The sequence below is a fragment of the Dermacentor albipictus genome, chromosome 7 (genome assembly GCF_038994185.2).
Source record: "Dermacentor albipictus isolate Rhodes 1998 colony chromosome 7, USDA_Dalb.pri_finalv2, whole genome shotgun sequence".
Taxonomy (NCBI): Eukaryota; Metazoa; Arthropoda; class Arachnida; order Ixodida; family Ixodidae; genus Dermacentor; species Dermacentor albipictus.
In genome coordinates this window covers 74904868-74918189 of record NC_091827.1, presented here as the reverse complement: position 1 = coordinate 74918189, position 13322 = coordinate 74904868, and the positions used below count along the sequence as shown (strand labels likewise).

At 47.5% G+C, this 13322-nt stretch overlaps 1 protein-coding gene across 1 annotated transcript in view; it reads right to left on the bottom strand.

The window, feature by feature from the left end:
- Positions 1-13322, bottom strand: part of LOC135899101 (glutathione hydrolase 1 proenzyme-like) — an 89250-nt gene that overhangs the window by 13257 nt on the left and 62671 nt on the right. The window contains exons 11-12 of the mRNA XM_065428379.2: positions 12376-12589; positions 3077-3181 (exon numbers count right to left, since the gene is read on the bottom strand). Of these exons, the coding sequence (XP_065284451.1) occupies positions 3077-3181; positions 12376-12589 (319 nt within the window). The remainder of the gene's footprint in view (positions 1-3076; positions 3182-12375; positions 12590-13322) is intronic.

Genomic DNA, 13322 nt, shown 5'->3' with positions numbered 1-13322 from the left:
CACAGTTTTATAGTGAATCCTGCACATTCGCAAACTGTTGCGATTTGTCGATAGCGACCGTCAGGCATGTTATTGGTGTCGGTGGAAGGTGTGCGATTATTGGCTTTCGTTGACAGAGGAACTACTATTCCTGTTATGGGTGCATCCAGACTTCTGCGATCACATGAAAAAAAATGAAAACAATTATTCGTCCATTCGCACAATGTACTGCACACATCATCATTGACATTATCCGTCACCCCATTCAGTCTGCCATTTTATTCTCGTCCGCTCGCGACCTCTATTTAGGTTGGCAGTTTGGCTCGCTGGCTTCCGGTTTAATTTTCTCTCATCAGCGCGTCGTACAATCGATCGATACCGACGATACTACTAGTGTTTACGTGCGACGATTACCTTTCTTCATAGCTGCCTATTGTATGCTCCCTCCCGGTAACGATCACCTGTTACCCTCTTGTCCGCCAACGTTACCAATGGCGGTGTTTATGTCGCTTCGAAAGGCCGCTGTCTGGGGTTGTCATTGCTTGAAGCCTGGTGTGTTCAAAAGAGCGTTGTGCATTCATCACCGTTGTGAATACAACCCCAGACATTATTCTACTGCAAGGTACCGCTGTCATTTGCTGTGTGCACACTCAACCTTTCCCTCAGCCGGACATATCTGTTCGGTCCTCGCTTCCATAGTAAGCCCTCAACTGTGCAACATCAAAATATATTTCGTGAATCTTTCTGCTTCATGGCACTTTCTTGTGGAAATAACATACGCCTCTTCACGTTATCAACGTGAGCAGGTCGAACTTCCCGAGTGGCTGCAAGCGAATGAAAAGAGATTACTCCCACAAAACCTGATTACAGAACTTGACTAGCTTACTGCAAAAGTTGCAGCCGCTGGCTGTCATAGGGGTGGTGAAAGTAGTCACAAGTAAATTCGCCTGTATCAGGAAATTGAAATGCGAATTACCACATCTACGTTAACGCTATCTGAAGAACAGTACAGGCCACGTCACGAGTGTGTAGGGTGCGGGGCGGGTGCGCTTCTAACGCATGCAGTGGCCCCTACCAAAGGAAGTTCGAATTGCATACTTGATTCTCGGGATGCACTTTCACGCAGACAGTGCTCATCAGTCGATATCATGCATGTGTTTCCACAGCTTCCCTTTCTGATAATTCTATCCAATGACATGGAAAGCCTGGATGCGTGAAAGGCAGCAAAAAGTATGCAGTTTGATCTGTAAGTTGCTTCCACGGGGTACTGCGTTTAGCCGATCCCAGATAGTCAATGGCAACATGGGTAACGAGGCAATTTTTTTTACAATGCTTCTAAAACAATGTTGAGAACTCTTGTCATGCGGCACACTTTGGAACGTGCTCGAACCCCATCCAGATAAAATTATCAACAGCAACCAGACCCCTCCCGCACCTAGCACAAACAGTCAGATCTTCGATCATCCTTGGGCGAAATCGTGGTGCAGTGTTCACCACGTGGCACCCACATACAACAAGCAAACACAAGGGGAACGTGCACAGTCCTTACGTTTGGACCAGCTTTCTTCGTTGACACAACGCCTGGCATCTGCTCGTTCCTTGCTGCCCGACCGCCGACAGCAGGACACATTTGCGCGTTCACAATCGCCTCCCATCCTCGCTATCCGTCAACCCAGCGCCTACTCCGCAAATTAACTTCACCGTGGGCCACAGTCGGTTAGAGAAGTCACCAGCGGTTTCCCGCTTTTGTTCACGTGGAATCATTGTTACATAAGGCTGTTTTTAGCATGGCAACGCAGCCACCCATCGGGCACCGAAAACCGAGCAAGTGTGGTTCCTGTCGCCTCTAGGAATCGTCAAAAAGAAGCAGATGCGCCAGGAGCATGTCTATCACCGTGAGGGTCGAAGAACTGGTCACCTTTGAGCGCATGCTAAAAATCAATTATGTCGTTGCAGCTCGACGTCAGAAGGTGGCGCCAAACTTCTCAGAAGCGCACCCCTACGACACTAGACCGCCATGACTGGGGCCGTAAATTTCAAGAGCGCGGAAGAGAGGGCCAAGGATTATTTAGTAGCGGAATAAAGAGACGCAGTTTTACTAAAGACCCCAACGTACTGACCTTTAGACTCGAAAGTTCTAACACGGCGGCACCTGCTTGCAGAAATGTTCATTCCAGTTAAGCTACCAACACGCTTGTTCCTGCAGGGAAACTGGTCAAAGAGCACACGAAAATTGTTTCGTAGTAAAACGGCAAAATGAACTAAAACTAGCCTGAGTTTAATAGAGAAATCAAGCGCAAGGCACATATTTACTATAGTTATGATATTTGCGTGATGTATTTTATTGGGTAATTTCGTGGTGAGAGCATCTTCCAACCGGCCCATTCGCAGTATTTGTACAAGTAGCTTTACTTATACTCAGATTCAATTTATGTGTCTGTACGGGTTTTGGCCAAGTCGGGCAATAGCATACTTTTTGTGGAACATAAGATTGTGGAAGGGAAAGGAAGCCACTTCTAGGGTATAAGGTAGCAGCATAAATTCAGAAGCATTGCGTAAGAACTATTTTGCTCAGTTTGTTAAAACTGTGCTATAAACTTTTCTATGTGAAATTTTGTAAATGTGCGTGATTCCTTTCAAAACGGGGCAGCCTGTGGCTTTTCAGAAAAAAGTCATATAATAATGCGTCTTTAACGCGTGCAGGTCACTTCGACGCGGTGAGCTTTTGTGGTCTTGTGATGCCGCATGACAGGCAGGTAAGTGGGTGCAGCCGGAAAGCTTTTAACCAGTAGCCGAGGGCTAATGTCGAAAAGGTATCCAGTCAGAAATAACTTCTTTTTTTTTCTTGGGTTCAATTACGCATAATCAGTCTGTATGCGTCATATCAGACTGGGAGCTATCGCGGTCTTCGGGATGTCGGGTGACCCACAGGCCAAGTGTGGGTGGTTCAAAAAAGTTTTTCTAACAATCGCGCAGGGCTGATTGCAGAATTGGAACAGAAAAGTTTGGAAAAGCTTCATGTTGCAGCGCCCATAGTGCGACGAAAATCACAATAACTCGCCAATGAGCGCGCGTATCGCGAAAGAATAACACCAACCTCAATGTCCGGATCCTTGTCTGAGGCCACGGCAGGTGTGGGAAGTGTTCTAGTCGTCGACCGGACGCAGGTAGAAACATTGTGATCGTAGATGCAGTTTAGCACCTGCGAAGAGACAGCTGTGTAAATAGCTTCTCTAGGTTAGAACCCTTATAAAATATCTGACATTAACACCCTCAAATCAGTTCAAAATAAAGCAATTCGATTCATAGACCACCGTGACGAGTGGCACTTCTCACCCTCATCACACCTTGTTGCACTAGGTCGACAACCTATGTCCCAGCGGCGTGATCGTGAATGGCATAAAGTATTGCATAATCTCGTTAACGCCCCACGCTAATCAATAATGAACAACTATCTGTCTCCTGATAAATTGAGACCTGCAAGAAATAGCCACAAGCTTGACCTTACACTATTTGCGCCGCGTACACACATATTTAGGCATAGCTTATTTTCTCGTACAATCGAAAAATGGAACCTAATACCAGTGTGAAACTAGGTCACTGCCTTTAGAGGAATTTTGTATAACTTGATTCATGCTGCGTTTATTATTACTCGCTATATCTTTTATTTTAAAGTTATCCTGATTCCAATGGTATGGATGCTAATTTGTGCAGAATAATGTTTTGTTATATGGAATGTACAAACCCACTCCTGCGATAGCCCAATTGGGCTGTAGTTTGTGCAAATAAATAAATCACAAAGTTTGAAGTCATTCCTATGTTGTGACTACATTAGCAAAATCATGAAGTCACCTAAAACTGCCGCTCAGCCTTCTTAATTATTGAAGATAAATCTTATTTTCAAGGTTCGGTGGGACTGCACTAGAAAGTTATAACACATGAACTGTGCTTCCCACCTTGCCATACGGATAATACTGTGCCCGGTGCTGCGAGAACGCAGCAGGCTCACTAGTGTGCTTCAGACAATCCGTTCAGGCTGTGAAGAGTCGTCCCAACAAATACACATGCAAGTTTTTGCGAACTCAGAGGCTCGTCTCACGCTCACCGTCCGAGTATATCCGCTGAGCGGCGTTCACTGTCCGCGATGCAAATGCAAACGTGCTCATGCAAGTTGTCTCAACTAGCGATAGTACTACACGAAATGCTTAAGTGGAAGAGTCGGTAGCTGCGACCGCCGGTATGTGATGTTCGAACATGCGCAAAACCTCTTGGCAAGCGAGTTGTTCCTTCGCTTGAGCAAACCTAGTTGCAGCCGCTACATTTTTAACCAAAGCCGTCTACATGCAAAGAAGGGAAAGCATCGCTCCTATTTCCCCTGCAATGCGTGAGTAATGCGTGAATGCGTGAGTAATTGAAAACGAGGCGCCAAACAGAGCACAACAAGCCGGCATCTGAAGTTGTATTCAGGAGGACGATTGTATTTGTCTTGGTTCGAAGTGGTTCTATGCCTTCACCACTGATATGCCCAGGGAATGAAACGACAATGACATTGAATGAGAACGCTTCACGCAGCTTCGAAATTGCTTTCGCGACGCGATAAAGAAATTCTTTGAGGATATATGTGTACTGTTGCTTGGTTTTCAGAGCCCTGATGTGAAAGTACTACAGGGGCCCTTTGCAGCCTGAAGAGATAATTGTCATTTACTGAAAGGGAGCTGCTATTCAACCTGGACGGAAGCCTACTTGTTTGAACTCATGCTAGCACTGAATGAGCCATGCAGCAGCATCTACCGCCCTGATCAAGCAGCCTGTTAGAGGCAAACATGAGGTGCACTTTGTTTAAATAAAACTATCCACATTGCTTTTCTCCGAATACAGACGTCTTTAGTTCAGAAACGCGAGAAAAATGAGTTCCTGGGTGTTGGGCAGTTGTGCTGTGAATATTGTAATGGAGGGTTTGTACGTACGAAACAGAAGGAAAGGAGCGCTGGAAGAGAAAGAAGACGAGGACTGTTTTTCGGTCTGGTGGCCTTGCCCCACCAAGTGCTTTCGCGCAGGCCCTTCTGAATAAACGCGTCACGCCTTGTGACATTTTTGGTGAAAGTACTAGCTACCTAGTCCGACCACGAAACCTTTCCCTCCAAGTCTTCGTAGCAGTCGTCGGCTTGACGGCCGTCCACCATCGCCACCTGCCATGACCACTAATACTGGTGCTTCGACGTCCACAACTGGCCACAACTGGAACGTGGCCCCCTTACCTTCTGCATAGCGGGCCACGTTCCTACGCACGAACTCGGGAAGGCCTCGATGCATCGCTGACACATTATGAAAGGGTGAGCAAGAGCAAGAAATGGGACTCGAAGTCACAACTTATAAATGTCGTGTTCTCGCTTGCTGACACCGCGCTCCTTTGGTACCAGAGTCATGATGACCCCCTGGCAACCTAGAACACTTCCGTTGAAGAAATCAAACCCTGTCTCGATGGCACCATTGCCAAAAAAGCGTGCTGAGCTGACTCTCACCCAAAGGGCTAAAGTTGCTGATGAGACTTGCACCACATGTATTCAGGAGAAGCTTATGTTGTGTAAGCAGGTGAACCCATGCATGTCGGAAGACAAAGTTGGCCATCTACTTAAGGAGCTTCCACAGGACGCTTATAATTTGCACATTGGTAAGGATTACTTTAACTGTGTTAACACGGCATGCTGGGCGAGTTGGTGATTGAACATGTTCCTATGAGTGGGCAGCGCAACCCGGACGAAGGACAAGAAGAAGTACACAATACGAGCTCAGTCTGCGCTCGTATTGTGTACTTCCTCTCGTCCTTCGTCCGGGTTGCGCTGCCCATCCATAGGAACATGTTGAAGTGTATCATTGGACATTGCTGCATATTTGAAACCTTGAAGATGCAACGAATAACGACCAAGTTCTGTCGTTTGGCCAACATAACTACAGTGACAAGCGTTCACGTAAGCTTGTCGTCAGAGCTGGCCTCAACGATACGCCAAATCGTGCGTGAAAAGCCACTCTGGCGCGAGTTCCTGCATCCCCACCACGTTCCGCGAATACCTGCCTGTCGTACGATGCTGCAGTCTCATGGCCCACTCCTACCTGGCGGTCAGTGAACGCCGCTGGCGACGACAACCAGGCGGAAACCCTACGTGCAATGGCATCGTTGTCGGCGAGGTCCGACTATCAACCCCGCTCTCGTCCCACCCGAAAATATCGACGACCTTCCAATGGTTATGATGCGGAGGTCGGTTATTGTGCGCATTCCGATATGCCTGTCAAATTGAAAGAGACGTGCATGCATCGACCTCTACCTCCCCTTAATGATATGCCTGCATTTTGGCAGGCCACATCGAACGGTTACGCGGACGCCGACAGTCACCTCAGTAAAAGCAGCCTGCCATGCACCCTCGGCGCTATGGTGGGCCCCTCAGACCTCGGCTGCCTACCCGCATGACATCGTGCAATGATTTCTATCAACGAGGCTTCAGCAATTTTTCACCGGCCTCTGACCAGAGTCTGACACCACCACCAGCACCTCTGGCACGCCGTTCCCCATCGCCACGTCCGCGCTCACCGCTGCCACCACCGGATTTCAGTAATGAGTCTTGTCTTTAGCAGAGTGCTACGTAACAGTGATCTTTAGGTGGGATCTCGCAAGAATGCCCTTTGAAGTGGGTGGCGTATCATTGCGTCCTGTTAGTGTGTACTGTCGGTGTATGCTTAGGCGGTCGACTTTTTACTACCGAATTTGTAATTATATGCCACTGCACGCATGGCGTACATTTAAGCATTGAGTTTTTGAGGCAATGTGATTCTACAGTTAACTGTCGAACTAAGGAGTTGTGAGTGCATGGCAACACTCCGCCCAGTCTTCTGGAGGACTGCAGCCTCTGCCACGAAAGTGCATTTTCTGTCTCTGGAGATACTATAGTGCCAGCCTTGTCAGTTTTCTGCATTCCAGTCGCTCGTGTCAGCACAACACACGCTATGTCTGATGCCACTGTGGAGCCCATTCGGTCAGTTCGTGCAAAAAAGAATATTGTCATGCCGCACTGCCTACGGCTAGAGGAGTATGGGCGTACTGGTTTGTGGATTGTGAATTACTCTATGGAGCCTGCTAAACTTCCTGACGGCTTTAAACTCGCCGCCTATGGTAATGACGCGCTTTTGCCAGTGGCTTCACTGGCGGATGCAGGTTGACCAGGTGAGGTGGGAATCTTTGGATTTATGGACTTGTGTGTTATTCGCATGGTCAAGAATTCACTCAGTATCAGTGAGCGCCGTGCCTTGGCCAATGTTCTGTCAAGACACCTGCCTGTGTTCGACTATTTACACTATGTCAAAGCGCCTTCTATTCCTCTGTCTCGCACACGTCACAGGATCAACACAGGTACGGGGCATACGATCAGGTTTAAAGCATGTCACCCCAGCAGAACGCAGGACAATCAATGAACAAGTTCGCACAATGCTTCAAAAGGGAACAGCTCAGGAGTCGTGCAGTTCTTGGGCTGCTCCAGTGATACTCGCTAAAAAGAAAGACCGAACATGGAGATTTTGCCTGTATTATCGACGCCTAAATTCGGTCATTAAAAAGAACGTCTATCCACTTTCGCGGATTGATGATGCTACTGACTGCCGCCATGAAGCCTCATACATTTCCTCTGTTGGCTTGCACTCAGACTATTGGCCGATACCGATAGACCCGGCGTACAAAAATACTCGTCACAACGATACTCGTTAAAAGGAAAGACGCAACACGGAGATTTTGCCTGGATTATCGACGCCTAAATTCGGTCATTAAAAAGGACGTCTATCCACTTTTGTGCATTGACGGTGCTACTGAATGGCGTGATGCAGCCTCATACTGTTCCTCTGTAGGCTTGCGCTCCGACTATCGGCAGGTACCAATGGACCCAGCTGACAAAGAGAAAACGGTATTCGGGACACAAGAGGGACTCAATAAGTTCAGTGTAATGCCGTTAGGGCTGTGCAACGCCCCTGCAACCTTTTAACGTTTTGTAGATACACTTCTGTGGAGCCTAGACTATGAGATTTGCATGTGCTACCTCGGTGACGTTGCAATTTTTGGTCGCACACTAAGTAAATACAATAAGCGCCTTGAAGTATTTGTTCTTCAGCTATACCGAGAACGATGGCATCATTCTGAACTCAAAGAAGTGTCATTTGGTTGAACGAGAAGCATCAATATTGGTTCATCTTCTGGATAAGCGGGGCTTCCGACCTGATTCCAAAGAAGACTGAAGGCATCGAAGTGTTTCAAGCACCACCGTCTGTGAAGGAGCAGCGCACTTTCTTGGAAATGTCTTCGTAATTTCGCCGCTTTATTCGTCAGTTTGCTGACGTTGCTTATCAGTTGATATATCTTCTATGAAAGCATGTACCCTTAGATTGGACTGCCGAGTGTGACGCCTCTTTTTGACAGCTTAAGTTTCTGTTGACGTCACAACCTATTCTCCGACACTTTGACCCTTCCATATCAACTGAAACTCATACGGATGCTAGGTGCGTAAGCATTGGTGCTGCACTGGCCTATCGCGTCGATGGCAGAAAACACGCTATTTTTTACGCCAGCCGCTCGCTTAGCAAACCAGAGGCTAATTACACCATGAGCGAACACGAATATCTTGCCGTAATATTTGCAGTTCAGAGATTTCGTTCGTATTTATACCTCCGATACTTCACAGTTGTCATGGAACGTCACTTACTTTCTTGGCTTGTGGAATTACGTGATCCATCTGTTTCACTAGCGCACTGGGCTCTTAGCCTTCAAGTCTATTATTTCACTCTGTCGTACAAGAGCGGCCTGCGCCATGCTCAAGCGGACTGCCTTTCAAGGATGCCACTTGGTTCCATGGACTACGACGCTGACAACATTGACCACTACCCGCTTCCCTTGCATCTGCCGTTCCCGAAAGCGACGCATTCAAGGCTGAGCAGACGAAGGACCCCAGTTTGCTGCCGTGCTTTTCCGCGACGCAAACTGCTACACTAGCACGCCATTTTTCTTTTCGATGACTCACTATACCAGAGGAACTACACTACAACTGGTGCAATCCCACTGTTAGTGGTTTCGGAGAGCCTTCGTTCAGCTTTGCTGCGTATCATGCACGATGGCACCACCTCAGGCCATGTCGGGTCAGTGCGGACTCTGTACCATGCTAAAGAACGCTTTTATTGCCCGAAAATGCATTAGACAACCTAACTATACGTTTCCAGCTGCACGACACATCAGTGTCATAAACGCCCGAACAAAGCTCCCGCCGGTCAACTTCCGCCTGCGCTGCCTCCAAGCTCCCCTTTTTAGCAAGTTGGCATCGGTCTTCTGGGCTTTTTTCCATGATCCTCCGCGGTTAACCGCTGGATAGACGTGTGTGTCGACTATCATACCCGTTACTGCGAGACGGCAGGCATAACCTCCGCCTCTGCTGCAGCGCTTTCCTTTTTCATGATTCACTTCATCATGCTCCAGCACGGGCCGCCTCGAATAATAATCAGCGACCGTGCCACCAGTTCACCGCAGATGTTGTGGAAGAACTACTAAGCTTGTGTACTTCTACCTCCTGGCTTTCGACGCCATACCAACCCCAAACCAATGGCCTTACAGAGCATGCCAACCGAGCGCTTACCAACATTATTGCTATGTCCGTCCCGTTAGATCATAAGAATTTGGATGAGATTTTACCGTTTATGACGTACGCATTCAACACTGCGGGAGACGAGCCGACTTGCGACAGCCCATTCTTTCTGCTCTATGCACGCCCACCCCGTTGTACTCTAGACACCATCTTCCCTTTGCCGACTACTGCTGACAGTTCTATAGCTGAGACACTATGTAATGCCGAAGAGGCTCGTATGCTTGCTCGTCTGTGTGCTCTAGCTTTGCAGGATAGATCAAACGCCAGATACGACAGCCGCTAAAGCCCCGTTACTCATGCCGTTGACGACTTGGTGTGGTTCTGGAGCACAATACGCACAGCAAAGCACAAAGCTTTTGGCACAGTATGATGGCCCTTTTGTGATACTCGACCGTCTCCGCTAGGTGAACTATAGCACAGTGCGCCTCACCTGTAACAGCCGACGTTCTGCCCGGACTCAAGTAAAGCATATCGCCAAGCTCAAGCTATCTACTCAGCGCAAGGTCTCCTGACTCGCCAGGTGGGCTTCGTCTACACGAGGAGCAGTGTAACGGCGCGTTTCTACGTTTGAGGCAGTAGGGAAGGAGCGGTGGAAGAGAAGCAAGAGGATGACAGTTTTTCGGTCTGGCTGCCCCGTCCGATGCAGTGCTTACGCGCCGAAAATTCAGAATGAACGCATCATGCCTCGTAACAATATTGTTTGCAAGAGCTGTGGTGACCTCAGCTTGGACAGACAAAATTAGCATCGCACATTTTGCATCTTCATCTTTCTGCACTGGGTAAGGGGCGCGCACGGCGTCAATGCGGATAAACGCAACCCAGCTCATTCCTTACATCATCCATCCCAGTTATCCCACGCCGGTGATGTCGCAAAGTACACGACGGTGCTGATGTCATTCAACAGTGAAGATGGGTAGAAAGAGCACGAGTGCGACGACGCCGAACGCGCGGTAGAACTATCGCGACAGTATGCGCAATTTCCTTTGCGGGATGTGTGGCTAGCAGCAGCCCACAGAAGTTGGCTGCTGTGACGATGCAACTCTGCTTTTGTGCGTCAATTATCATCGTCCAAACAATATCAAGAAGAACGTACACCTCCAGCCCGCCAAAAATAGGCGACGCGTCGGACCGGCTCTTCTGCGGAAGTATTTTTCATCGATGGGCAATAATGCGGGCCATTAGCCATTAGCCCATGGCCGAGGGCTAATGGCTAAAAGACGTCGAATCAGAAATAACTATTTTTCTGCTGTTCAGTGAAATCATGCATAATGAGTGTGCATACGTCATCAGATGGGAAGCTATCGCGGCTTTCATGACTTCGCGTGAGGGCCAGGTGAAGTGGGGATGGTCGAAAATAGTGTTTGACCAATCGTGGATGACTGATTGCAGAATTGGAATAGAAAAGTTTGCAACAATTTCACGTTATAGCGCCCATGGTATTGACCAGCTTGAAATGGCAGACCTCTTTGGTCTACCTTGATGACGCCATTGTTTGTGCCTAAAAGTTGATCATCACCCTAAGCGAAATACAACATTACTAGAGGCCGCCATTTAAGCTGCCAGTTAAGAGTTCGGGCACGCTTTTCATGCTGGGCACCATACGCACTGCGTTGTATGGAATTCCTGATTTCCCGGGAAACATTCTTTAGTGGACATTTTACTGACAACATAGAGGGTGCGTAAACTGCACATTCCAAAGGACGCCCCCCCTCCTCCCCCCCGCCGTTTCGTGCAAAAAGAAACCTTATTTGGCAGATGGCACATACATTGCTGGAAAAAGGTTAGTTTGTGAGCCCGCAACTCTACTTTTTTGCGAGCGTGTAACTTTAATGTTGTCCTGCTGATAAAAGTGTGTCCTAAAACGTCAAATCTTCCGGTAAGAAGGTGTCCAACATGTCCTTTGGCTGACTTTGTTGACGGCTCTACTCCATCGCGTGGTAGATACAACCACAGACTGAGCTATCTTTCACTTCTTGAACGACACCCAAGAGCTAAAGTTTCGTATCGATTCCCGTTACTGGCGATAGTGCGCCGAGCACGACAAAAACCGAACGGCACCTCTATATAACGAAATGCAGAACGTGGAACGGAATTAACATTTCCAAACCAAAGTGCCTCAAAGTACCCGAATAAAATCTTTAAAGTTTGTTGCGAGTTTGCTAGCTGGGGCAGGAAAGCAATCATTCAGTTGCTTCAGAACTTGTATTTAGCAGAGAAGCCACTGTCAGCTTTGTGACGAAGGTGCTTGTGGTTTGAAGTATTCATAGTGCGATTCTTCGTCGTGTCTGCAGTGTAAAAACATTTTCGTCCGTTTCTATCATTAGTATCACAAAACCGGTGTTCTGCTAGATTTCATAAGCAAGTACCAAACAGCCGCATTGGACCAAATATCTCCTTCGGGATTTCAGCTGAAGAATTTTTTTCACGTAGTGAGTCTTAGCTTTGGAAGAAATGGTGTCCCGTTTCATTGGCGTACTGCCCATTTGAAGAAAACGACATTCATAGACAACCACCAAACTATACATTACGTATCTTGCCACTTGAAACATATTATTCGCCGATGCCCATATTTTATTAATTTACACAAAAGGTGTTTCCAGTCTAAGTCTGAAACATTTACGAAAAGTTTGCACTTTCATATCTGACCGAAACGGCAACATATGAAAATGGGTAATGGCAGCTGTGTTTGCCACGTCTGCTTTTCGTTATCTTTGTGCACGCCGCTTACCTCAGCCAAAGCCCACATTCCAGGAAGTCCTCCTCCGGCCCCCGCCTGGAAGCGGAGGACTCGCTGGTCAATGCGCTTGGCGAACACGGCGACCATGGATGTCCTGGGCTGCTTGCCGCCTTTAAGACCATTTGGCACGTGGGGTGTCGTTGCGAATGCGCTCATGTAGTTGTTCATGATGAGGCCTGGTACTGAAGCCTTCTTGCTTCCAAACCTGCACGCGCGCCAAGGCGTGCGTTTACAGTCTTTCTTCGTGCTTCGCTGCGCACTTTGAGTGGAAGGCCAATCCTTCTGAATCTCGTTCCGCTTACGTTTAAGCGCAAAGTGAAAAAAATTCAACATATTGTTACCGCTTACTGCTGAAAGGAGCTCCGGGTAAAATCACAAAACACAAGATTCTGCGTTCGCTATGTGTCATGTAAGAATAAACAGGTGAAATTATGGTCCTGTAAAACGTTAGCTCTTTTCTGCAGCCGTTTTACAGATATCTGTACCTGTTTTTGAGCACATAACAGTGAAGGGTGGAAAAAAATAACGAAGAAGGGTACATTCATGGGATGGGCGCAAAGTTCGCACTCTATTTCAGATATTGAAAGCGGGACTACATGAAGACACTGCAAGTCAACACCTGTCACACAACTTTCATAAACTGCACCTATTCATTTGAACAATCTTCCACACACTTGTAAGTTAGCCGGAGTTTGTCCAAATTTCGTATGTGAACCTTTTTGATATATATTGAGGATCAACCAGACAATTAGATTCTTTCACTTACGCGCCGCGCAGGAATACAAAATACGGGAACCATTGAGCAACATAAGCGGTACGTCTTTGAGTTACAAGACGTCCATAAGCTGCAGCAATTTCAAGGAAATTGGAACACTGATGAGAAATTTTTCGTTACTATAGCTTAAAAAAGAAACTTAAAAGTCTGTTTTATTCAGGAT